Consider the following 27,986-nt stretch of genomic DNA (forward strand, 5'->3'; position numbering starts at 1 on the left):
TTCGATCCCATTACTTAATCTGCTTTTGCTTTGCCCATCACAGTAGCCACTAGCTACATGCGACTATTTACATACTTTTCAATTAATTAATATAAAATACAAATTATTTCCTCAGTCATACCAGCCACATTTCAAGTTGTCAATCATTATAGTGGCTAGTAGCTATCATACTGGACAGCATAGAGATAGGACACTTCCATCATCACAGGAAGTTCAATTGAATAGCACTGATCTCAGGATCAAGTTTTCATAACTGAGCCTATAACTGATAAAGACTAATCAGAGCTGCAATATATGGGGTGCCCTCCATAGACCAGAAACTGTGCTAGGAACAACTAATTTCTAATTTTCCAATAAGAATCACAAAATCAAATACTCATGGGGCTAGGCAGGAGGGTAAGTTAATGCAATGAGATGGGGCAATACAATGGGAGTGGTGGGGATTGTGGCTAAGGAAGATGATTTCTGAGGTTTCCCTACCTGTTGCCATTTGGGAATGTGGATCCAGCACTACCAGCTCTTCTGATTATAAAAGACATTTGCAAATCCAGGTTTTAATGTAAAATCTTTATTTTTAATTGCCAGCAATTAATATATAATTTCTTAAAGTGCCATGCAACCCAAACCTAAATATGGCTGAAGGCTGGATTCAGTTCATTATCTACCACTGTGCAACATATATAAATCCCTGGAGGGCCCAGAATCATATTTTAATAATTATTAATTTCTGCAATCATACAATTAATACTGTCACTGACTTACCAAACAATAAACACAATCATGGCCAATTTTGCTCCCGATCTTTACGTCTTCTCTCAAAACACATCAAAGTTCCCCAGTTGGCCTTTCTTTGCTGCAGAAGATTTTCTTTGTTTTCTTCTTTTTTTTTTTTTGAAACAGTTTCACTCTGTCGCCCAGACTAGAGTGCAATAGTGCGACCTTGGCTCACTGCAACCTCCACCTCCCAAGTTCAAGTGATTCTCCTGCCTCAGCCTCCCGACTTCTAGTAGCTGGGACTACAGGTGCATGCCACCACAACCTAATTTTTTATATTTTTAGTAGAGATGGGGTTTCACTATGTTGGCCAGGCTGGTCTCGATCTCCTGACCTCAGATGATCAGCCCACCTCGACCTCCCAAAGTGCTGAGATTACAGGCTTGAGCCATTGTGCCTGGCTATGCAGAAGATTTTCTATGTGTAGTTTGGGAGATAAGCTCCCTGTTCCTGAAGGATTTTTATTGTCATCATGCAAGACAGCATAGATAGTGACTTTTTAAGAAAACCATGTTTTGAATGTGAGCAGCATTTTGAAATCAACCTTGCCCAACCTTTAGTAATACACAAGTCCTGCTTTGTGCTTTTCAGAATAGTTCTGCTTATATTTCTCTCCACAACCAAGGCTGCCATTGCTAACGTATTTGAGTGAACTTTCATTATTGAGAGCCTTATCATTTTGAGCCAGTTTCCTCTCCTCCCTGACACATTCAGTGACATTGCAATCCAGCGTTTGTTACAGCACAGATGTTTCCGTGGTGATGATCTGTGATGTCATAAGCACAGGAATGTGTATCATCCACTTTACCCACATGAGCCGTGCAAAGAAGAGTGGGAACTTCACTTCCATTTAAACTCCATGATGTACTGACTCAACTTCCTCAAAAATTACTCTTTGGGGTCTGAGCTGTTCTGTCTGGACATCAAAGAGCAAACACTCACACTTGCCTGTTTGTGATTCATTTCTACTAGAGAATTATTAGTTATATGCAAAGTCCAGTCTACCTATCAAAACTCAGATTAACCTTCCTCAAATACTAGCTTTCAAAACTTAGTCAGCATGATCAAGTCCACCCTCACGAGTCTGGCCCATTTTCTTTCTCCAGCCTCATTTTCAGCCTCAGCAGCAGTTAAGAGCACCGCCTCTGGATTCAGGGGTTCTCAGCTAGCTTGCATTTCAGCTTCACCACTTACCAGCTTGGGCTAATTACTTTACTGTTTGAAAGCCTCAGTTTCTACCACTTTAATTGAGGATAATTATTCCATGACAGTCCACCTGGCTGGGCACGGTGGCTCATGCCTATAATCCCAGCACTTTGGGAGGCTGAAGCGGGTAGATTACCTGAGGTCAGGAGTTCAAGACCACCCTGGCCAACATGGTGAAACCCCGTCTCTACTAAAAATACAAAAATTAGCTGGGCGTGGTGGCGTGTGCCTGTAGTCCCAGCTACTCGGGAGGCTGAGGCAGGAGAACTGCTTGAAACCGGGAGGCGGAGGTCGCAGTGAGCCGAGATTGTGCCACTGCACTCCAGCCTGGCACCTGGCGACAGAGTGAGACTCTGTCTCAAAAAAAAAAAAATACAAAATTAGCTGGGCATGGTGGTGCACACCTGTAGTCCCAGCTACTCAGAAGGCTGAGGCAGGAGAATTGCTTGAACCTGGGAGGCGGACGTTGCAGTAGCCAAGATTGCACCATTGCACTCCAGCCTGGGCAACAGAGTGAGACTCTGTCTTAAAAAAAAAAAAAAGACAGCAAGACAGCCCACTTCATAGGGTTGTTGTAAGGTTTGAATGAGTTAATCTATGTGAAGAGTTCAGTTCAGAGTGGGCAAAAATTGTGAGATGATGAAGAGGAGGAGGAAGAAGAGAAGTTGCTGTAAGAGGAGAAGGAAAATAGAGAAGAAGAAAAGAAAGATGGTGAAGCCTGTCAAGCCTTCCCAAATCCACTGTCTCCAAACATCCTTTGCATGTTCCCAGCATATTTTTTATGAAGGATATACCACTTACTTCCATCAGCCAAATAGTTACTTGCCAAAAAGATCCATCTTTTGCATTAAGGTGTTTCTTTCTATTCCAGTCTACAAAACGCTAACCCTTTAGTGAACTCTTCCTATCATTCCCATTTATTGTTTATTGTACTTTCCCTTGAACGCTTATCTCGATAGATCCATGTGTTTATATATATATAGCTGGGCATGTATATGTAGGCAAATCAACCCAACTAGTCAATGCATCCCTTACAGACAGGAAGCTCATTCATTTATAAACAGGGTAGACAGTGCTCTGCACTTAACCTGTACCTGACAATTAACTAGCATGAAGGTTTTCACGAGCTTTACCATGCATTATCTCGATTATTCTTAATATCAACCTTGAGCAGCAGGCAAGCAGACCATATTCCTCATTCCACTTTACAAATGAAATAGCTGAATCTCAGAGATTCAACTGAACTTGAGACTTTGGGAATTCATGTTGATCGATACAGCTGAATATTTAAAAACACCCAAAGTACCCTTCAACTTTTCTGTTTATCTGACATTTCTGTTCAGTTTGGCTGAAATATTCACTTCAATCATACAAATACAGCCAAAGTCCCATAAAATCTTAAGTTGTGCAATTTCTTATCCCCAAGATAGAGGGTGGATATTTATTAACTTTACATAATATTACTACTCTATTTCCAAGTAAAGTTATTTTCCCCCTAAGACTCAGACCCACATATGAATTATAGTAAAATCTCTCTCCACCTTCTTCTATTTCCAAGTTCAGAAAATGGCATCCTAATATAATACCACAGATGCCAATTTAAACACAGGAACATTGAAAATACTGCCAAACTTCCAGGCTTAGAAGCTTTTCTATTGTTACATGTTGGGCTGCTAAACACACACTGAGTTTGAACATGTAATACAAATGACAGCAACACTATAAGAAACATTTTTAAAGTATGGGGCAGTTCCTTTTAACTTTCATTTTTAATCTGGACATTGTCCATTCCAATGGTCTTCACTATAGAATGTTGTACGTGTCATGAAAATAATAAAATTTACCGATTAACAAATAGACTATTCTAAAACAGTGCCTTAATAACACTTTCCCCCAACTTTCCTTTTCTTTTGAACAAGGATTGGATTCCACAGGCCTTTAGCTAACCAAATCAAGGAGAGTTTCTAGGATTCTGCCAAAGTTAAAAGGTAGAGGAATATGAGGTCTGACTTCATAGATTTGTTGCACATAATAGTTACTGGAAAAGCACAGCTGGTTTGATGATTCCACCAGAAGATTTTGGCAAAGAAAGACCAAAGGTATATTTTCCTCCTCTATCAAGAAATGATCAAATACATTGGAACTGGTGGGATATATTCCCCGTCACCTGCTAGCCCATGGATAATACGCCCAACAGCATTTGCCTCAGACCCAGCACATAGTGGGTACTCAGTGTGTGTTGGCTTCTCCAGCTATGCTCAAAAGAGAAATACATAAAAATAGTAAAGAATCAAAGAAAGGTCTCAATTTGAACCAACCATGTTCATTTTAATCATCATTCTTCTAAACAGCAGCCCAAGTACATTACTCTCTGTTCATATTCAACATATGCACTATCTTGAAATTTTTATTACTTTGCCCCAAGGTCGATGAAAGCAGCAGAAGGGTTGAGAAGAGGCCTCAAATCTGACACTGTCTGTGTCCCTGTTCCCTGGGTCCCCTGCTGCATTTGTCCCCAGAACTGTGGATGAAAATTGTGGGTTTGAACAACTGGTGTCCTGCTGATTGCAACTGTCAATTAAATAAGCCAGCAACACAGGAGCATATGTTCGCATATAAAATATTGATTAATTTCACAGATTGGGATAAAATTATATTAGTACTTGGGTTCTGCTTTCATGCTTAGTGTTCGAATATGCATTCAGTCCATTCAGATCTATTTCTGCACCCTGTGGGCTCAAGAGTGTTACTTTTGTGTTTTGCTTTTCTTTTCTTTCTCTGGTTACCCATGTCAGTGCTTCTGTTATGACTGACCGGCAGCATACGTTCAAGCGGGATTTTAATTACTAGGTCATCTGCCAACCGACTTGCCCACGGCAGGCCAGCAGAAAACCCTCAGTCCTGCAATCCATGCCTCAGACTTTCTCTTGTGTCCTTCTAGGTAAATCTCTTTTTTTCGAGGATGCTAAAATCATGCTGATGGCATCATATTCATCTGATAAGAATGATGATCACCTAATTTCTATAAAGTTTCATTTCTGTCCACTGAGTATTTCAAGTTGCAGGGCTGGCACAGGGACTTTGAGATGGGGTGCCTGATAGTGTGACGTGATACCAGGACTTTTTATCTTAACCCAGAAAAGCACCTTCCCATATATCACTGCACATGCCAACTAACTTACCCTTGGGATTTAGCATAGATCTGGCTTTTCAATTTGCCTTTGAGTAATGTCGTCAATTTGTTTCAATTGAAACAGGTATTATATTACGTGCTCAAATAGCAGCAGAATTTCTCTCCACCTCTGAAGTCCAATGTGGAGGGGGATTAGCATTGACTAAACAGTAAGAGAAAACAGTGGTGAGGACCCCTTGTGTCAGCTACTTGGAGATCCAAAAGCTGCAGATAAACACCTAACTTTGGCCATGACCAAATCCTGAAAGGATGGCCTCAGTTTCCCAAATGTGTTAAGTAAAACTAATAATACTAGTGCCCTCCCATGGCTGTTAAGAGCATTAAAAGAGATCATCCAAAGTGCTTAGCACTGAACTTGATGCAGAGAAAGTACCTAACTGGCTATGGTAACAGTAAAGCCATCACCCAAAACACTGCTCTAAATGCTACCATTTTATGGACAATGAGTTCTGTTAGCCTGTGATAACAAAACTACAATGGAGCCAGGTCTCAAAGAGTATACAACCTATGGAAATTTTCCAAGTTTAGTTTCTCAAAAATGGATCTCAGACCTGACCTACCTTCCCTGTTTGCCCTCCCTACAGCTTCTAATGTTTTGTCCCTACATGGATTTTTGCATATGCTTTCCCCTCTCCTGTTCATTTTCATTTAAAATTTTAAAAGTTTCCCTGATTCTTCAGACTTAGCTGAGTCCCCCAGCTGTCTTAGCAGTCTGTATTTGTAACTTACAGCACTAAACCATCGTAGATTAAATCATTCTGTGTGCCATTATTTGTCTAATATCAGCACATAAATACTTAAACACACGTGACAGTATACCTCAGAATGCTAACAACTGTCCCTGCCTCATCACCTCTGTAGCCCCATTGTCTGATATAATTGGCAGTCGGTCAATAAACATGTGTTAGTGTTAAATAGATGAATGATTGAATGAATAAGCAAATAAAGAGGAATCATTGGTGTTACTAAGATATTAAGGAACTAAGCAGAGTAGCTGAAAAGTCAAGAATTCTTCCAGAAGTTATCAACAACTGCCACTACACCCACGACGGGCTTCCTAGGTCGACAACCAGTGGCTACGTGGAGTCCCATTTCCTGGGCTGATCTAGCCCCCATTTCAGCAGCAGGCACTCCATTCTCTTGGGGGTTAAAATTAGCATCAGTAAGCTCCCCCCTTTAGTGGGCTCTAATCATGCAAGGACCCAGGTGGATCTTGCTGACAGATGTTAAGGTTAGAAGGAAGGGTAGCAGCCAGATGAGAAAACAGAGCCACCCCCTTCCGGAGGTACCAGGACTTCCTGCCTTTGGGCCCGGTGGTTCCTGCCTGCCTGCCCCTCCCCCATGCATCAGTTTCAACACAGTTGCTGCTCTTTCTGTCATTTGAACTCAAATTCTATCTCAGAAATTGATGGGCGATCCTGCCCTTGACAACACAATGTCAGCCTTGCTCAGTGTCCAGCTAGTTCCGTATATATTATCATAATGTGCTGCCTGGGTGGACCCTGGCTGATTTTCTCTCTTGATTCAAGTCCTCTTTCCAAATTCATTTCTGCTCTCTGACATGCAGATACTATTTGTTTAAAAAGAAAAAACAGCGGCTTGGGAGAAGCTTTAGTTTTTCAAATCCTGTTAGGATATTTAAGTCTCTTCTAGTGGTAAACTGAGCCTAAAAGACTTTTTTAAAAAATGATTTGACTCAAAAAAAAAATGTTTCCCAGAGTCCTACACTGTTTTCTGGTGACTTGAAAGAATTATTACTTCCCCCAATCCTTACAGCCCTCTCTAACGGCATTTCCCAAACTTCAGTCATGATTTTCCTCTACCCCTGTACACTTACAGTATTATTTACTTAATAGTATTTAGCTGTTGTTTGTTTAGATCAACTTTTTCTTTAAATTTAGTCTTGCCCTAAGCAATAATAGCTGTGAGATCATGATTTTGAGGCTAGAGTTATTGTTTTGTTTATGTATTAATGTAAACACTCATGTTTTAATGAGTGAAACCATGAAACAATGTTTTAATGTTTTTCCCCCATCTTTTCAAATTATCTCACCTACTGCACGGGAAATAGTAGTCTGAAAGCTCCCTGCCAACCATCAAGCTGCTTGTACACAACACCCTCCCAGCTGCAGAAATCCAGGGAGAAGAATGCAGGTGAAAGCTACCTAAGGCACAATAGCTGTGTATGCCACAGTTCTGCGGCTTTTCCGGGCTTCCTAGAACCAATGGTTAACCTCCTGCAGAGATGATCAACGTGGAAAGAAACTGGCCTTAGGTCCATTCCCTAGAATGACCATAACCAGGGAATTTCGGTAGCCACTTCTCAAGGCTGCATGTGTGTAGCCCCTCAAGAGATAGAAGAACCTCTCACAGAATTAACTGGGTTCCAAAAACAAATCATCAGAGGTTGGAGGACTCTTCCAAGACCCACCTTGACTGATGAGGAAACCGGGGCCCAGAGAAATCAAAGTACACACTCGAAGTCATGTAGTAAGGTAGTGGCAGGGCTTGGTTTTACTTTATTTCTGCATATATAACTGAAAATGGTCAAAAACCAAAAATATTTCCAACTCAACCCCTGGCCACTGCTGCTAAATATCTCATGTTAAGAAGGGTTTATGAAAAGCACATCAAAGCCTTTACTTGCCCATGAACATCACTTGAAGCCTCTGAAATTCTCAAGTGAGGGAAGCTCCTGTGACAGGTATAGAGGTGGCTTGGTTTGAAGCAACCAACTAGGCACATCAATGCAACTGGAATTGTGATGCTTTTATAACCAAATATAAGGCAGAAAAAAATTAGGCTTAAAAAAGTTCTGACCAGGCTGGCTCATGCCAGCACATTGAGAGACCAACAGGATGTAATTGCTTAAGCCCCAGCATTCAAGACCAGCCTGGGCAACATAGTGACCCCTGTCTCTACAAAATCAAAATAATTAGCCTGGTGTGGTGGTGTGTACCTGTAGTCCCAGCTACTCAGGAGGCTGAGGCGGGAGGATAGCTTGAGTGCAGGAATTTGAGGCTGAAGTGAGCTATGATTACACCCCTATACTTCATAGCCTGGGCAACAGAGCAAGGCCCTCTCTCAAAAAAAAGAAAAATTTTTTTAAATAAATTTCTGTCATTTCTGACCAAAATATAAGTAGAAAGCAACACCCTTCTCCCCCAAATCCTCCCCCCACACCACCCTTTGTGCTTATTAAAATAAGTTAGATATGACTCATTCATTTATTAGCTCAACCAACCAATCAAATACTGGAAATTTCCCACAGTTTATAGGTTTGTCAAGAAATTCATGTAAGAAACTAGCCTCCCTGTATCCAAATCAGTTTCCCATGTTATTTCTAGCATGAGGTTTACAAACTCTTCAGTATCCTAATGGTTGCTTAACTCACAATCTCATCATTTTCTCATGGACTCCTTCCTCCACACCTTGTACATATGCCAGAGAGACCATATGGTCAACAAATGATTTCTAGGGAGATGAGTTAGAACATTCTTGCAAATAAATAAAATATTACCAGCATCCCTATTATCTTGCCAGCCCCATGCAAAATATACTAGTCATCGAATTAAATTAGGATTTTAAAAAATTTGACCAGCAGAATATGTCCCAGCCACAGGAAAAGTTTCCTTCAGGTTCCTTGCTTGTGTTAAGAAAAAAATAGGAACAATAGGCTAGGAAACAGAAAGAATTTCTTATGCTGTAATGTACCAAAGCAGTAGTTGAGAGTACAGACTTCAGCATCAAGCTTCCTGGGTTTGAACCCTGGCTCTACTACTTAATTGCTGTGTGACTTTAGGCTGGTTATTTACCCTCTCTTTAGCATCAGTTCTCTCATCTTTACAACAGGGTATCTATAGCACTCTGTGCCTGTCATTGTAGGGCTCATGGAATGTTTATTGTTATTATTCTTAGCACTATTATTAGGCAGACCTAAGGTCGAATTCCAGGTCCTATTCTAAGTAGTTATGCAGCTTTGAGTAAGTTACTGACTCTTTCTAAACCTCAGTTTTCTCACCTGTAAAATGGGGATAATAATTATTATATATCATGAGATTTGTTGGAAGACGTGATGAGATGATAAGTAAAATGGTTACCATGGTGCTGGCCTATAGTAAATGCTCTATAAATACTGATGATAGTTCAAAAAAAAAAAAACAACAGTAGTTGTAGTAAATAATAATAGAATAATAAATATTACTACCTGGCCTGGTTACTGTCAAGCACTGTAACAAAGTCTGAGCACTATTTCTTTTCTGTTATCAGTGCTGTCGGTGGTGCCATGGTAAAATAAGCAGAACATAGATCACCTGCTCATGAACTCGTCAATCTGTCTGAAGCTGAGCTCTAGCTGGCTACTGCATCTCCAGTGGTAGGATTTCTGGTGTTACCTGCTTTACGAATTACTCAAGGAATACACTGGAAATCAGTCTTCACTAACATCCTTGTGTATTTTCTTGAGTACTTACCACATCCTTTCTATTTCAAGGAAAGACAAAAGGCATCTTCCCAGCTGCTCAGAGTAAAAGCCCTGATTTGATACCTGAAAATCTGGGGCATCAGTGCTCTATTTTATGACACATCTGGATATTCTTAACCCTAATGTTCTGTTCTTGCATCTGTCTTCTTTATTCAAGTAGGAAAAATCAATTGGTAAGTTGTAACATGCCACCCTCAGTCACAAAAGATGACACCAATATTTTTCTACTTAGCCTAGGCCCTTCAGCAAGATGATGTTGCCTTAGTGCTTTTGGCTGGGATTCTGCACTAAAACTAGGCACAGAAGGACTGCTGGCTGTGTGAGAAGCTATGCATCATCCATCATCTGCCACTGTGTTTTGAATGTACATTTCTATCAGGAAGCTGGATTTATTTTACAGACATTCTTCTCAGGATCATGGGAATCCCAGAAAGACTAGAGGCAAGGCTAGGCCAACATGAAATGTACAGGCATTAGGGTGGACCCCAAATCCTCTGGCATGGTTGTCCAGCGACCGGGAAGCTTTGCAACCCCTGAAATGCACATGGACAAGTGCAAAGAGCATTGAATGGATTTTGACAGAAACTAGCTATGTTTAAGCACGAGCAGATTATATCCACTCTCTGGGTCTTTGTGAAATGAGGGACAGTGAAGAAAATGACCTTCCACCCTGGCTCAGGCACTGCCCCTGGTGGAAGGAGAGAGAGAAATTTGGGAGGGTATTTTTTCTCTGTTGTTTTAGTTTATTTTCATTCACTAAGTTTTGTTGGGGCAATATACACTTTAATGGGTCAAATAATGCAGCAGCTCTCTACTCTAAAGACCTTGAAAAGGTGAGGGTCTCCACTCATTGAAAAAGAAGTCAAAACGTACACTCTTTCTAAGCCACTTATGAAAAACTAAATCAATAATACAAAGCCATCTGAAAATAAAAGGACTCTTAAAATGTTTGACTTTCTATAAGAAACACACGCACTATTGATACAATAAGGAGTAATTAGGGGGACAGCTCCAAGACACAGCCAACTCCCTGGTGAGCTTCCAAAGCCCAGCAGTGGAGAGCAAAGTTATAAGCAACTCTAAGCAATCTTGCCCTGGGCTTTCATGGGATCTGAGGAGCCCATGTAATTGAAACTGAGTTCATCAAAGCCCTGCCTGACCCCCACACCACAACTGCCATCGAGACCATGACCTGCCCAGCCCACCTTGGCCTGCATGATGTAGCCCTCACAGCCACCCCAGTCCCATCTCCTGCCACTCCTCCCTTGCCTGGGAGCAACAGGAGCCCTCTCAGTCTCCTTTTGTTCCTAGAATTCACCTAAACAAAACAGCCCTTGCACACAGTTTCCTTTACCTGGCAATTTTTTCATCCCCTTTGCCTAGTGCTATGGTTTGAATAGATGAATAGTTGGTTGAATGTTCTGCCAAAATTCATGTTGAAATTTAATTGCAATTTCAACAGCATTAAGAGGTAGGACCTTTAAGATGTGATTAGATCATGGGGGCTCTACCCTCCTGAACAGACTAATTCCATTATTGTGGAGTGCGTTACTTATAAAAGGGAGCTCTCTTCACCCACATTTGCTTGACTTCTACCTTTCCACAATGGGATGATGCAGCCTGGAAGCCCTCACCAGATGCTGGCATCACACCCTGGGACTTCCCAGCCTCCAGAACTGTAAGACATAAATTCCTTTCCCTCAAAAATTACTCAGTCTGTTATAGCAACAGAAAACAGACTAAGACACCTAGTAAAAACTTACTTATCTATTTGGTTTCAGCATAAATGAGATTTTCTCAAAGAAGTCTTCCCTGACACTTCACTACTCCCCTTTGCTTTTGTGGTCCCCCTTTGATCCACTCTAATTCATTAGTTGTACAATTTGCTTAGTACCACTCCTCTCTATTTACATCATATATTCTGGGAAGACAAGGACTGAGTCTGCCTTATACTACTGCACCTAGCTTGATGTCTGGCTGTAGTGCATGCTTAGTATGAATGAATGATTTCAAGTCTACTTGATTGACATCTCCTCCCTTGGCTGGAGATCCAAAGGAAGGGTTCTTAGAAAATACTAGTGGATTCCTCTGTTCCCAGGAAGCCCTGTTTCTCCAAAGGCACCTCCTGCGGAAAGTCATGTGTCAATACCTTCAGTTCAGAGCACCATAAAATAGTGCATGCTAAAAGGAAGTCTAGAGAGGACCCCACCTGGCTTTCGCCGGACATACAAAACTGAGGCCCACAGAAGCAAAGTGACTTTCCCAGGGCCACACAGCTAGTTAATGGCAGTCAAGACTAGAATCCAGCTCTCCAGACAGACAGCCTGATCCTCCTTCTAGCCTCTTGTTAGGATCATATTATACAGAAGGGAAAAGAGGCTCCTTTAGAGTAATCTCCCCAAGCTCAAACCATCTTTCTCCACATTTCCATAAAAATAAAAAATAAAAAGTTTTTTTTAAAACACATTTAAATGCAGCTGGTCACAGGAAGTCAATGGGGCTGGACACCCAGGGGCAACTGACAGAAGCAAAAACTTCCTCTGTCTGGATCAAAAGGATTACAGATCATATGCTAAAGATCAGGAACAACATCATACTGTCAGGGACAGTTGTAATGGAGTACTACAACCAAAAGGTCAGAATTCACTGGTGGTGGTGAACACCTGACTCCATTTCTCCAAAGCTGTGATTACAGCCAGGAGACAGGCCCAGGGCATCCATTACCAGTCTTTATTCTTCAAAATATTTTTAGTGTGAGCAAACTCCACTATTGTTTTTATTTGTTTTATCTTGAGATCCTGGCACATTTATGTTTTATGTTGCAGTCTTTATTATAACTCTGAAAGGAAGTTTAATTGATTTGTATCTGATGCCCATAAAAGCTAAATTTCAATCATTTTCCATTTTTGAAAAGTGAATATGTTTTAAAGACTCTATATTTGATCTAAAAAACTAAGTAGGACCTCAGGTCAGAGCTCATGAACACTAAAATGTTTATATTCTAAAAACTCTTGACTAATAATTCCATTGATTTTTTTAAAATAAATATAAAGGATGTACAAATTCAAAACAATAAAAAAAAAATAGATCTAAAGAACACCCTACTGGGGACTTAATCCCACTCCAGGAAAGGGCTCCTACTGATGGGTGAGCTCTGGAACCTGCTCACATTTCTTTAGTCACCATGGAGGAGGCAATTCCTCCAATAGCCCAAAAACGGGAGAAGGGAAAAAAAAGAAGAGAAGAAGGGAGAAAAACACATGCACACCAAAATAAAAAAATACATATATCCCCTTTAAAAAAATGAGCATTTAAACTGCTTGTCAGATGGTTTCCTGACAAAGCCACTAGAGTGTATTCACAGGCATTTGCATAAATGCTGCCGGTGAGTTCACCATAGCTGCAAGCGCTAATGGTACATAAAGTAATTTAGTCACTTCTCCCAGCATTCTATGTCAGAATGATGAGCAAGGGCACTTTGCCTTGTTGCATATTAGATCATTAGATAATAAAGTGTTAGCACATGCAAGCTGACAGGGGCTCTGCACCACAGCACTGTGAGGGCATCGCATTTTGCCATAGGGGGAAGAAACAGAGAAACTGATGCCACAGTTGGCCTTGAATTGAAGTAAACACAACCTGGAACTCAGGGCAATAACAATGCCAATAGCAACACTCCCTAAACCCCTCAACGACTCCCCAGAACACAGTCTTCATGAACTTGCCCAAATGACTGGAAGACAAGGCAAGCACACAGGGTAACGCTGAGCATAGCCTTGTGGCAGCCACTCGGCGCCATTCATCCCCAACCCATGCTTTTTCAAAAATTGGAACCAGGAGAGCAGTTACATTTTGAGGCTGCCTCTATCCACAACTGTACATCTTCCACTAAGCTATTGCTTAAAGAAAAAACCTCACTAGCCTAAACGTTCCCATAAATATCCAGCCAAAGAAAATCTCGGTATTCATGAATGAAGAGAAAGTACGGGGGAAGAGCTGTTTCCACGATCTATAGCATGCCAGGATTCACTCTCTTTGGACCATGCAAGAGTCTATGAAATAAATTTGCCTTTGTCAACTCTCATACTTGAATTACAGGGTCATTTATCAGAGCACAGGGGTTTGTGAGTCCACGGGTCATATAAGAAAGCCCATGCATGAATGTAAAGCATGATCTCTGTCTCTACTTATATGCAGAAAGGTGAGCTGCAAAAGGAAACTTCCTCCAACGGTCTGACAAGCAGGATATAAATAGAGATGTGAAGAGTAGCCCAAAATAATTCAGGCTACCTGTAAATGAGATGGTAAATTCCAGAATGGGGGACAACGTAGGTTCCCACAGGTCACAAGAGGAGAACATGCTCCGCAGTCTCACCATGAGGTAGCTGTTTGAAGGCAGTTGGGGGTGAGAGTGGAGAGACAGAGGGATGGGGGTGTGTGATTCTAATGCTCTGTCTTTTAAACAGAGCATTTTGAAATAGGACTTTTCAACAACAAAATAAAGTATTACCCTCACATCAACATGAATTAGCATCTAGGTCCACTCCCACACAGCACCAATGGAAGAGTTCAATAGTCACCCTTTGCTGAGTAGATATTTATGTGTCAGCTCAAAGTGTCTAAATGAGTGGGTGGTTTTGTGTGGTTGGTTGACTCACTCTGCAGAGAAGCAGATTTCTATGTTATTGTCATTACTAAGAATTTGAACATGTCTACCCTTACTTTCCACTGGAGAGAAGTGAAGTAAGGCTTAGGTAAAGGCAAGACTCCCTTGTTGAAGGAAATAAGACATACCCACATCCCCAACGACGGCCAACCATTTACACACAGTGAAATGTCACCATTTTTTGAATAATATCTCATAATAATATGGCCATTTGTGGACTTATAAACTGAAGCAGGTGAATAAACTGCTGTCTTTAAAACTTAGAATAATATATCCCAACTGAAATATTGATATGTACTCTTAGAAGAGAGAACATCTGAGCTGAGGAAGTTTACAGCTATGTTGATCCAGAGGTCTCAAACTGTTGGCCTGTGGCTGCATCCTAAGTGGCTTTTTGTTTCCCCTCTCCTCCTTTCTGTGTCCAAAACTTTGTAATTAGTTACCAACAATTAAAAATTAGGGGAGTTTTAATTCTTGCCAAACTGGAACATCTGGCCCCACTTGGGTTCTCATTCCCCTAAGTGACAACTGGCTGGGACCGGGGGTCACCAGAGCGTGGACTTGCCTGTCTTCTCAGCCTCCACCCAGACCACTTCCCTATCTACATTACCTGCCCCCACCCAAAGCACAGATATTTTTTTTTTTTACTCTCCTACAGATCATCACCTTCATTTTAACAAGGAGGAAATCAAGGATACCAAAAGCTAAAGCAACTTGTCCAAGGTCGAACAGAGGCCAGAGTGAAACTAAGAACTGAATTTGGGGTTCCTGGTACCTATTTCAAGACCCAGTCATTTATCATGCTGCAAAATAGTGTTACTGATCTTCATTGCCTAGAGGAGTCCTTTAGAGCAGGTTATATTCTGTTTGCTTTCGGTTTTTGTTGGAGGGATAATTTGCATGGTGTTAGGAGCTTTCTCACTGCCTTCCCAAGAGCAGAAATAGGAGCTGCATGTGGCCTGAGCAGATTTTGAAAGTGTGAACCCAGATTTCAAACTAACAGTCAAGACTGTCACTAGATTGGGCAGTACCTACTGCAGGTAACCAGCCACTGTCAAAAACATAACTTCAGTCCTTAAGCAGCACTCACCAAATAATGTGCACTGAGTACTTCCCTATTTTTTCCTCCTCCTTTCACCTAAACACCTCTAAGTCACACAATGCCTTAAGTGACTTCAAAGGTATTATAAAGGCAACATTACTGTAAAGTGAGGATCAGAATAACTTTAAGTACAGAAATGGAACTAGGAATGTAATCATGAGCAGGTGTTTCAAATGGCCTCCTGCAAAAAGTAATATCCATCCATCTCAGTACTAATGAAACCATAAAGAAGCAGCTTTTGAAAGATGATGGTGTACTTTAAAAAGACTGTAAAACTGGATGTGGTGAAGAATCCCTTCTAAGAATGTTACATCTGGCTAATTAATAAAAAGTACAGTTTGTGTGTTCCATAAGCACAGGAGAAAAAAAACAGGCAAAAATGATGAGAGTGGTGTGTTTATTAAATTGGGATGCTTGGCCGGGCGCGGTGGCTCACGCCTATAATCCCAGCACTTTGGGAGGCCGAGGCGGGTGGATCACGAGGCCAAGAGATCGAGACCATATTGGTCAACACGGTGAAACCCCGTCTCTACTAAAAATACAAAAAAATTAGCTGGGCATGGTGGCGCGCGCCTGTAATCCCAGCTACTCAGGAGGCTGAGGCAGGAGAATTGCCTGAACCCAGGAGGCGGAGGTTGCGGTGAGCCGAGATCGCGCCATTGCACTCCAGCCTGGGTAACAAGAGCGAAACTCCGTCTCAAAAAAAAAAAAAAAAATTGGGATGCTGGCAGGGAAGGGAGTTTTCTGCCTTATGAATTATGGGCAACTCCTGGCCCATGGAAAACAACAGGCAATCAGATGATAATTTGTGTGATAGTGTTCTGAAAAGAATCTTGCTGACCTAGCAAACTAGAAAGGGAAGTGAGGGAAATGGGTTAAGAGTCTGAGGCAATTGAAGAAAGTCTAGTATGGTGACTGGTATCCAGTAGAGCCTCAATCACTCATTCTTGGATGGATGGATGGATGGATAGATGGATGGATAAGTGGAAGGAGGAAGAGTAGATACATTACACACACATGCAGCACTGAAACATTCAGACGTGCGCCTAACCCAACCCATGGTTCTTCTGAGTGGCATTCACTTTCCTTGATTCAAACTTTTATCTGGTTTCCTTCATTCCTCTCAAAGGCACCACTTATTAGCCATAATTCTCAAAACAAATGTGATTTCTCCCTATCAAAGTCTACCTACAGAAAGCAAGTTCTATCACATGGTGAAGAGGTGAAACCTATGTACAGGGCACGGGAGGGACATATAGTCTGAGCTTCATATTCAGAAAGCACCTCCAACCTAGACATTGAACCTGATCTTCAAAGGAAGTTCAACATGTAGTCCCTGAGATACACCAGGAGGATAGTAAACAGGGTGGGTTCATTATAAAACCTCAATTGTCAATTATAAACACACCAGATATATCACAATTTTTGTGATGCAAAATTGTGTGGCATTTCCTAATTTTTCCTTGGATTGGCCTTTCCTTACTTTGTAATCCAGTGACAGCTTAAAATAAAGCAATGGTCCAGGCCTCCTCCTTTCTCTTAGCCTGAAAGGAGGCAATATTAGCCATTTCCAGAGTAGAGAGTGGTCGTACAAGAAAGGTGGGCCTCCGAGATATTTTCCAGTCTTAAATATGTGGCATCATATGTTGAAGAGGAAAAAACCCTGGAGGATCAGTCTTGTTCAGAAAGACTTTTGACATTTGAAACAGAGTTGAACATGTGGTGGAGTGGAAGAAAGAAACCAAATAAATTCACAGTTAAAGTAGCAATGCCAACCAATGAAAATGATTCGCCTACCATGTTCCAGATAAGAGGGCGTACCTTCCGAGGGGTCAAGCCTCCGAGCCCTCCGCCCATGCTTGGAATTATTATGGACAAACATGTTATCAGAGACTGCCAGGACATGGCCATCCACATTGACTGTCGTAGACACCACGACCTACAGACATAAGAAAGAAATGAATGAACATTTTAATATAAAAGCATGGTGGGTAATAAACTCAAGTTAAATAAATAACAGCTGGGAGCTGAAGAAAATTGCATAGCTATTTCACATAATAACTGGTGCTTATGCTGTACAAGTCTAACAAGAGGAGCTATTGATGAGTGGGTCTTTGGCATGGAACGCTTTTGATGCAGTTTTAAGTAAAATTGCACAGTTTATAGTTATACAGCAGAAGGTACACTGTTAACCATAATTTTAACAAGAGGATCTTTATTAGCATATTTTTTTACACAAGGGTGGTTGTGTTTCACCTAAATTACCCTTCAGTTTAGACACTGAAGCAGATATCACAGTTGATCATGCAAATAAAAATCCTTTGAATCTTTAAAATATTTCCCCCCCACCGTGTCGGGGTTAAGAGGATAGAGAAATGAAAAAGATTTCAGTAAGAGCTGGGATGCATTTTTCTCTCCTGGGTGTCTTTCTGAGATTTCTTGTACTTTTTTCTTTTCACATTAGTTTGGTTCATCAGACCAAAGTCCCCCTCGCTGCTATCACCATCACCCCTCCCCCCAAAAATTCCTGCTAATTAAGGGTCTTAGATCTGTTTCAAATTAAAAAAAAAAAAAATTGTGGGACTGGCCCAAGGCATAATTTAGACACTGAAACCATCTCATAAAGTGACTGTGAACCCAGTTTGCAGAAGAGACACAGGCAGAGATGTTGTCTCAGAGAACTTTGACTAAAACAATGAGAAGAAATGACCTACACTTCTCCTTATATTAAATGGGAAAGGGATTAAAACTGAAACCCACAGAGATATGTTTATTCATGCGACCTCTTACAACCAAATATAATAATCGTCTGTAATTGCAGCTTCAGCTCCCACCTCATGCTTTGACACGGGAAACAGCAATCAGCCCGCTCCCGTTTAATCCACCTATTATGTTGACTAATTAACTTTGCTCGACAGTTTATTTCTTCCTCCATTATCAGCCCCTGTCAGCCGCAAGCACCCTGCAGCATAGGGGGAACCTCAGGCTCTTTGATTGATCACCGATAGATTGACATGCAGATTAATTTAATTAGAATCACCTCACTTGAGAAATGAAAGACAATGGCAAGAGGGCTAATAGATCTGCTCTCATAATGAGGCGAGCCTCCAGAGCGAAGGCTGAGGATTTCTGATTTATTTTGCTCAATTCCCCAGTTGCTTGGAAAGACTCGCTTTAATTGTTCTTGGTTTTGAGAGGCATTAGCCTCTGAAGAGGTGAACCGCTTTACAAGGATTGGCACAGACGGAGGCCTCAGTTTCTGAGGAAGCCTTTTCTCCGAGTTGGCTAAAGGGGGCAACCACTTCTGAAGAGTCTTGGGCAACACTAACGTTTCATCAGCTGAGTTGGGCAGAGGGGAAGATGCCAGGCCCCAGTCTACGCCTGTGAATTGTCAGCCCAGACTCCAGTCCCCACCAGTCTTGCCACACTTAAAAGTTCCCCTGTCCCCCTTGTTGACCTAAGGGCATCCTGGCAAAATATGGTGAATTTCCTTTCCCAGAGCCTCAAAGATGCCCATGAATTGCAGGCTGTGAAAGTATCACTCATGCTAGTAGCATAAGGTTGATTTTGTTTTCTGAAACGACTTTATTAAAATGCATAGGAAACAGTTGAGAGTTCAATCGAGGATTCAGAGTATTCTCCTTAGCCACTGTGAAACCCCAAATTCCATCTAGAACAAATCATCTGGGGATGACATGTAAGTTTGATGCAGTAGTTTCCAGAGTGGTTCTTCCCTTAATTCACGATTGACCAACCGGATCTGACACAGCCTGAAGCTTATGTGTTTACAAGTTAATTTAAAAGAAGGAAGAGAAGGAGGAGGAGAAGAAAATGGTCTACTATTTTGTCTTCAAAAACTATCATGTGCAGTGGCAAAGTCAATTTTAATTAAGGCAACAGAAGTTCACTTTTCTTTTGAGAGAGACGACTTCTTAGGACTTACAATTACATAACAGAGCTGGGTCTTTCAAAGAAATTTTGATTTACTATGAGACCACAGTTGAGCCGTCACTGGAGTCGTTAGCTGAAGAAACTATAAAAGGAATCCCAAACCGTATCTGTTTTCAGTGTCAGGAAATACAGAAAGTGGTTATTCTAGATGTCTGTCTTAGGAGGAAAAAACACAACAGTGACAATTCACCATGCACCTGTAAGACACAAGCTCTACAAACTTAAGGCTTAAAATATTCAGTATCTTTTAAAGACACTGTCATCTAATCCCTACATTAAACAAAAATGTCAAGAACGGTTAAGGAAAAAAAAACTATACCCCATATGTTTTTCTTTTCTTGGAAACAGAAGAACCACCAGGGCCACATGTGTGATAGAATCATTTGGTTGAAATGCCAATCAAAATTGGAGAAAAGATAATACAAAGAATCTTCATACTTTTAATTTCTCGAAAATGAACAGCTAATCTGTTCCTCAAAAACTCACAGCACAACTTGCCTACCACAAAACAACTTCTCCCATTTCAATTTGGAAATATTCAGGATATATTTAAATAAAACATTTGCTAAAATTAATCCACAGAGCAACTTGTAAATTAAAAGAAAAATACGTGAGATGCAAAAGAGGGACTGAAGTGTCCTTTAAAAACAGGCCCATGGTAGGAGGGAAAAGGGCCTTTACAGTTTCACACAAGATTAACGAGGTGCTGACACTTTCATGCAGGCAAGGGGACAGACAGGCCTGCCAAATCTCCTACCTTCCGAAATTTTGTCAATAAAACATAGCCTAAATTTGAGACAGATAAACATTAAAAATGATTTTACCTTTGGACACAACCACCCTTTTCCTCTTTCCCCGCTTCTCCACTCCCCTGCCCAGAGAAAAAGATGTTGAGAATATGAAGAAATAGGTATGTTTAGAATTTTATGATATCTGTTATAATTACACCTTTACTTTCTAGAACTGCATTGTCCAATGCAGAAGCCAAATATGTGGCTATTTAAATTTAAACTAAACAAAATTTTAGATTCCCTTCCTGAGCCTCAATAGCCACATTTCAAGTGTTTCATAGCCATAGGTAACTCTGGCTACCATATTGGACATGGCGTACAGGGAATTTTTTTTTATCATTGCAGAATGTTCTATTGGATGGCACTGCTCTAGAATGGTTTTGAAATAAAATATGCTACTTGATTCTTGAAGATGCCCATGTTATATCTCCTGAAATATCAGCCTATGTAAACAAGTTTGGGTTTATACATATATACTTTATCACTATATTTTTGTAATGAAATTTCCATTAGGGGGCTTTGCTTCTTAAGGTAGCAATTTAGAGATATGCTGGTGAACACTCAGTATGTTCCAAGGTTCTTTCCATCTGGGCCCACCCTTCCAGTCGAGAGTATTCGGAATAAGAGAATGAGAAGGGCAGAAAAGAAGTCTCTAGCTGACCATGGACTTTGGATATTTTCAATTTCTTGGCTCATATCAGTGGTTCAGAATCTCCTCTGTTTTATCTTTTTCTGGATTAATATCCTTAGAAGGTATTATTCCTATCCCTCTCTATTTAGAATTTGAAAGAACTAGACACAAAATTTCATTCTTGGCTCCCAAACTTTCCTGGTGAATGTGACTTTGGCAAGGTTAACTTCTCGAGTCCCAGTGTCCCTGACTCTCAATGGGAATAATGACCATACTTAACTCATAAGGTAATTGTGAGGCTTAAATTAATTAAAGTGGCTAGCATGGTTCCTGGTTCACATGGAGCACTCAATAAACATGAGTAGCAGTAATAGAGTAGGAGTTGTCACTTTGTGTTGGTGATGTTAATCAAAAAGTTCAAAAGAATGTGTTGGGTTGATAACCTGAAGCATCTTAACAGCATAAAGAAGACCCTGAATACACTGTAATTTTTTTTAAAAAAAAGAGGATACAGACAGTGTTTCTTCTAAGTCCACTGCTCAACACAAACTTACAATTTTAAAGACTTTTGTGCTGGTAACACATTGTTATACATTTAGGCCTCACATGAATTGCAGTTTTCACTGGTTTATATAATTTTGCTTTCTAGAACCTATCTGTATCTTAGTCTGTTAAATTTGAGGCTTTATAAATGAAACCTTACTATTCTAAAGAGTCTGTAAATGAGATGTCTCGTCAGTTCGGTCTAGTTTTCCCAATGTTTCCCATCAGTGAGGGTTTCTCAGTTTTGTTATTGGTTAGTACTTCCCCATCGTCACTTCTTGGGCAGCCCCTCTTCCCTTCATCTTGGGCAGGAGACCTTGTATGTCCTCACTCTATTATCTAAGATTCGTGAAGCATAACCTCTGTCTCATGAGCAGATTTCAAAAAGATATAAGCAGCTAAATTCAATCATGAGTGGAAGATCGCATTAACAAAAGTAGCAGTTTGTGTGGAAGAAGGGGTTATGACAAAAGCAACCCCAAATGTTGAAGTCTGCATCTTTAAGCATTTCTTCAACAAACACAGAATCGGAGCAAAGATTAGACCATAATAAATTTCAAATATTGTGACAGTTAAGGACTTCCTTCCAAAAAATAACCACTTCCTCATGTTAATTTTCAATGACTATTTAAAAATTCCAAATCTTGGTTTTCAATGCTGATGCATGGTAACTCAGTAAAAGGAAATCAGTGTTGAAGTTAGTCTGTTCCATGATTCCTAACCTCTGGCTTTAGCTTGCACTTTTGCATTCATTTAGGGCTTTAAATCATAAGGCTTTAAAAATACTAACTTGAAGTACATGAAATAAAAAGCACTGGGCAGCATTTTATGGAATAATACTCAGCAATAAGAAGGAACAAACAATTGATATCCCAGGGAATTATGTTGAGGGTAAAAGCCAGTAACCAGGGGATACCAACTGCATGTTAAGAGCTGAATTGTTCCTCTCCCAGAAATTCATATGTTGAAGGCCTGATCCCCAGTACCTCAGAACATGACTATATTTTCAGATAGCGCTTTGATTACTTTAAAACGAGGCCATTAGAGAGGTCCCTAATTCAATCTTTACAGGAGGAAATTTGGACACACAGAGAAGGTTAGCATGGTTACTAAAACAGGACAAGATAAGGCATTCTCATGGTGATGAAAATTCCCTATAGATGGACTGTGGTGTTAGACACTCAAAGCTAGACACAACACACTTTTATACAACTAAAAAGATACCCACACAAAAAAGTACGAGTAAAGCAAGGGAACCTGAATATGATGGGTGGATTCCATGAATGTCCATATTCTGGTTGTCATATTGTAAAATAACTTTGCAAAATGCTACTGAGGAAGACTGGGTAACTGGTACATGCGATCTTTCTGTATTATTTCTCGTAACTGCATGTAAATCTAAAATTATGTGAATAAAAAAACTCAAGTAAATAAAACGCATCAGCAACCAAGATGTCCTTCAATGGGTGAATGGATAAACAAACTGGTGATCCATATACTAGAATATCATTTTGCAATTTAAGAAAATGAGCTATCAAGCCACAGTTAGTCATAGAGGGGTCTTACATGCATATTACTAAATAAGAAAAACTACATCTCAAGCGACTACTGTATGATTCCCACCGCATGACATTCTGGAAAAGGCAAAACTATGAAGACAGTGAAAAGACCAGTGGTTGCCAGGAGTCTGGGAGAAGACGGGGATGAATGGACTAAGGACAGAAGATTTTTAGGGCAGTGAAACCATTCTGTATAACATTGCAACGATCAATATGTCCATGCACTTGTCCAAACCTATACAATGTACACACAAAACCGTGAACCCTAGTGTAAACTATAAATTGATTGATTGATTGATTTTTGAGACAGAGTCCTGTTCTGTCACCCAACCTGGAGTGCAGTGGTACGCGACCTCAGCTACCGCAACCTCTGCCTCCCAGGCTCAAGTGGTCCTCCCACCTCAGTTCCTGAGTAGCTGGAACAAGAAGCATGCACCACCACACTCAGTTGTTTTTTTTGTTTTTTGTTTTTTGTTTTTTTGTGAAAACAGGGTTTCACCATGTTGCCCAGACTGGTCTTGAACTCCTGGGCTCATGCAATCTACCCACCTCAGCCTCCCAAAGTGCTGGGATTACAGGCATGAGCCACCACACCCAGCCCACAAAACTATGGACTTTAATAATATATCAACATTGGCACATCAATTGTAACAAATGTATCACACTAATCCAAGATATTAATAATAGAGGAAGATGAGGGGTAGGGAATGGGGTTGGGGTTGAGAGAGTATATGAGAACTCCATACTTACCTTTCTGTAAATAAACCTAAGACTGCTCTACAAAATAAAGTCTATATATTTTTTAAAAAGCATTGACAGAGGTGGGGTGGGGAGTTGGGGAGAGATGGCATGGGGAGAAATGCCAGATATAGGTGATGGGGAGGAAGGCAGCAAATCACACTGCCATGTATGTACCTATGCAACAATCTTGCATGTTCTTCACATGTACCCCAAAACCTAAAATGCAATAAAAAAAAGCATTGATGACACTTCTACCCTCAACCCCATACAGTCTACAGTCTACACTCCACCTGTCTACTTAACTACTTTGTATACTCGTCAAATATTAGAGTCACAAGTGACCCTAGAGATCAGCTAATCTAGTGGCTTCCAACTAAGAGTTTTTGACGGTAATAATGGGTGACAATATTGCAGAGTGGGAATCATAAAAGCATCCACAGTAAGGCTGCATACTGAAATATTCAGTTAATTTTCCCTTGCCTGGGACCCTATCAACTAACTCCATTTGGAAACTCTGGTTATCACATCTACATGAGAAGCTCTCAACTAGCAATTTTTCATGGCTTTAAAGAACTCTAAAGAGAATGTGATTCTTACTCAATAAATGCAATTCGATTGAAAAAATATGTCATCATAAGAGGTTCATAAGATAAAATGATAAAAGGAGTCCTCAATATAAGTTATGACAGTCCAATTTGTCCAACACCTCCTTTTGCAGCTTGGTAAATGAAAGCCAGGAGTTAAAAAAACAAACAAACAAACAAAAAAAAAACTTCAGCTGGGCGTGGTGGCTCATGCCTATAATCCCAGCACTTTGGGAGGCTGAGGCAGGCAGATCACTTGAGGTCAGGAGTTCAAGATCAGCCTGGCCAATAGGGTGAAACTCTGTCACTACTAAAAAGACAAAAATTAGCTGGATGTGGTGGTGCACGCCTATAATCCCAGCTACTTGGGAGGCTGAGGCAGGAGAATTGCTTGAACCCGGGAGGTGGAGGATGCAGTGAGCTGAGATCATACCACTGCACTCCAGCCTGGGTGATAGAGCAAGACTCCGCCTCAAAGAAAAAAAAAAAACCTTCAAGGTCATAGGACAAATTAAGAGCAGAGGCAAGCCTGAAGGGAAACCTGTAGACTCACAGTGCAGTTCCCACCCATGCCCCGCTCTGGCCTTTCAATACTTTCAAGCCCTGGCTTACATCTTCTCTCTCAACTCTCCTCGTATCTTCCAGTACAAATCTATGGTGCCTGTGTGACTGACTACAGTTTAAGTATTATTTACATAAAAATGGTCTGCAGCAGTTAGGTCTTCATTAACTTTGTCCTTCAAAATATCCTTGACTGATAGGGAATGCGATATTCTCAGAAATGTGCCTGATTGCTAGGTTCTATCTGGTTGAAAGATTCCAAATAACTCATTAAAAATTATGGAGGACGCATGAACCTACAGGATGTAACAGAGTGGAACTGCTGGAGTGAAGGAGTGGTGAATGGAATTAAATTCACACTTTAAGGCTTGAGGCAAAACTAGCTCTTAACAGGAAGACAAGAACAGACCCTCTAAATCCTCAGATACATGTGCTAAACTAATTTAGACCTTTAGAAAGTAGATTTAGCTTCAGACTCCTGAACGCTGACACAGGATAAACATGAAAAGCTCATAAGTGATCTGAACCTCAGTCCTCCCTCGGTGGATCAGGATACTTTTGATGACTCTTGAGGGCGTCATCGGTGTTTAGTGCTGTGTGTCCTCATTGGCCATTTTAGGTAGGAATGAGACAAACAGGATTGTCAGGCATGCTCTGTAACGATGGGGCTATGGCACAGGGATGTGGAAATAAGGACCAAGAAAATGGCATATTGATCAATGGCTCAGATTCCAGAGTCAGATGATCCTGAGTTTGATCTCCGGTCCCATCACTTACTTGCTTGTAATCTTAGATTAGTCACTTGGTGACAGGAATAAGTGGTGAGCCTACTATGTGCCTATCATGTGCCCAGCATTATTCTATGCACTGAAGAAACAAGAATGAACAAACTGATAGAGCATTCACTAAGCAGGAGTTTAGTTCTTATTGGGGATAGAGAGGGGGTCGGGCAATAAGCATTAAAAGCAAAATTTCAGATTGCGGTAAGTTCCAAGAAAAAATAAAATATCTTTTACGTAGGTGGTGCCTAGGTGGAAGATATTTTTAATTGGGTGATTGGGAAAGGCATCTGTAAGGAAGTGACCAAAAAATGGATTATTTTTAGTTTTATTTTTAAAAGAAATGAGGTTTCGCCATGTTGGCCAGGCTGGTCTCGAACTCCCTGCCTCAAGTGATCCACCTACCTCGTACTCCCAAAGTGTTGGACTTACAGGTATGAGCCATCATGCCCAGCCTGAAATCTGCATAAAAAATGTCTGGCCATTCAAAGTGTCAGAAGAGTTTTCCAGAGAGAGAGAATAGAAAGTGCAAAGATCCTGAGGCAAGAATGAATTTGGTATAAGCGGGGAAGAAAAATGAAGGAAGGCCAATGTGGTTGACAGGAGCAAAGGAAATGAGAAAAAGTGGAGGAAAAATAAGATTATACCTGTATAATGCTTAGTACAGTGTCTGACATGTAACTAGAGCTCTGTAAGTTACAACTTAAAAAGTAGTAGAATACAAGGATACCTTTGGCTGGTAAATCCCAGTAACTATTGGCATCTTCAGAGCCAGTATCCATCGGCAATCACTGATCAAAGCAAACCCTTTTACGTTCATTAATGTATTTTACATTTCCTTCAAAGGCAGCTGTGCTTAATGTGGAAATACATGTTCTCTAAGTGCAGAGCGACCACTCATCAAATGCTGTTCATAAAGATTCCTTCTCAGTGATGCACGCTTTCTGCCAAGGCTCAGCATAAGGCTCATGCCAAGATACATATTTACCCAGTAAGTCATAATGGTTTAATATATCAGGGTGAAAATCCACCATTTGTATTTACCATGTTATGTGAATTAATCCTGTATTCGGAAACTATCATTAGAGCTGCTTTCAGTATAATTAATCAGCATGGAGTCTCTTGAAATTATTCTGTATGGAAAGAGTGATCGCAGCTCGAGCCCCTAGCATTCTGTTGGTAGAGAATTTAATTGCAAGATGTGCTGTTTGTCAAAACAATATAACAATATAAGTACATCCAAGACAGGGGGTGGGAGTCAGTGGAGGAGAAATGAAGAAGGACATATTCTTATCCCTTTTATGTAAGTGTATTTAAAACAGACAGAAACTGCAGAGGTCGGGAATGTATTTTAAGAATCCTCTAATTATTCCCTGTAACATATGGATTCAGAGATATCATGGCTTCTTAAACAAACAGCAAAGATGCTCCAAAATGTCTAGAATTTACTAGAAAAGGCAGGGAGTTGTCTTTTAATATCATAACTTACGTCATCATTTTTAAAAGCAAAACACAATTTTGGTGGGAATTTCGGATGAATAACCTGGTGGTTTCCCCTCTTCTTTCCTATCCAAATGACTAAGATGTAAAGGAAGACGGTTTGCCTCCTTAGATAAACATGAGGTAAACAGGAGTTTTGTGCTTGCTACTTCATCTGCTCAGAACATTCTCTGGCTCTTCCTAAGATGCTTTATCCTTATTCTTGATCTCTGAACTTGAATGTCCTTACCTCAGAACGCTTTCCTGGTCACCCACTTTAAGAGAGGTTTCCATCTTTCACCCCACACTGTTTTTCTCTCTCATAATGTCCTGTTTAATTTTCTTTATAGCAGCAGTTACAATTTCTAATATTTATCCTTGTTAACGTGTACACATCTTCATTGTGGCAGCTGATGGCAATTATTCTACATACATCCATCTTTTTATCTTTATCGGTTGCACAGCTAGAGCATGTAAGCCTCCCTGTGGTTGTATATGACCGTATGACTGACTTCTAGCCAATGGAAGTGAGCAAATTTGTAAGCCAAGGGTTTTAAAAAGCACGTGGTACCCTACATGTGCCCTTCACCTACAGAAACTGGATAAAGACAGCAGGGTTCTATAGAATAGGGGAGGCATAAAACAACAGGAGCCCAGGTCCCCAAATAACCTCAAGGACAATACCTGCTCGTCAGCCGGGAACACTTGCCTTGTACCATTATGTGAGCAAGAAATAATCTTCTGCTGCAGGTGAGCCATTCGATATTATATGGTCTATTTGTTACAGCAGCTAGTATCATCCCAAGAAGAATATAAGTTTCACTGGGCAAAGACCTTATCTTTCTTGTTCATCATGATAGACTCACACTTAGCACTTCAGTAAATATTACTGAATACATGCATGCATGTGTGCATAAATATGTCTTCCATTTACATTCATATA

The 27,986-nt window shown here is 40.6% G+C and overlaps 1 protein-coding gene across 10 annotated transcripts in view; it reads right to left on the reverse strand.

Annotated features, from left to right (window-relative positions):
• The window catches only part of EBF1 (EBF transcription factor 1), a 410,966-nt gene that overhangs the window by 114,039 nt on the left and 268,941 nt on the right, over nucleotides 1-27,986 (reverse strand). For 6 of the 10 annotated variants that reach the window (XM_012461039.3, XM_012461034.3, XM_064376492.1 and 3 more), the window contains exon 8: nucleotides 17,222-17,363. In XM_012461039.3, the coding sequence (XP_012316462.1) occupies nucleotides 17,222-17,363 (142 nt within the window). The remainder of the gene's footprint in view (nucleotides 1-17,221; nucleotides 17,364-27,986) is intronic. The other 4 variants (XM_012461041.3, XM_012461037.3, XM_012461040.3 and 1 more) reach the window with 1 other exon arrangement.

This window comes from Aotus nancymaae, unplaced genomic scaffold (assembly GCF_030222135.1).
Source record: "Aotus nancymaae isolate 86718 unplaced genomic scaffold, 86718_ANA_hifiasm-v0.15.2.pri h1tg000015l_0, whole genome shotgun sequence".
Lineage (NCBI taxonomy): Eukaryota > Metazoa > Chordata > Mammalia > Primates > Aotidae > Aotus > Aotus nancymaae.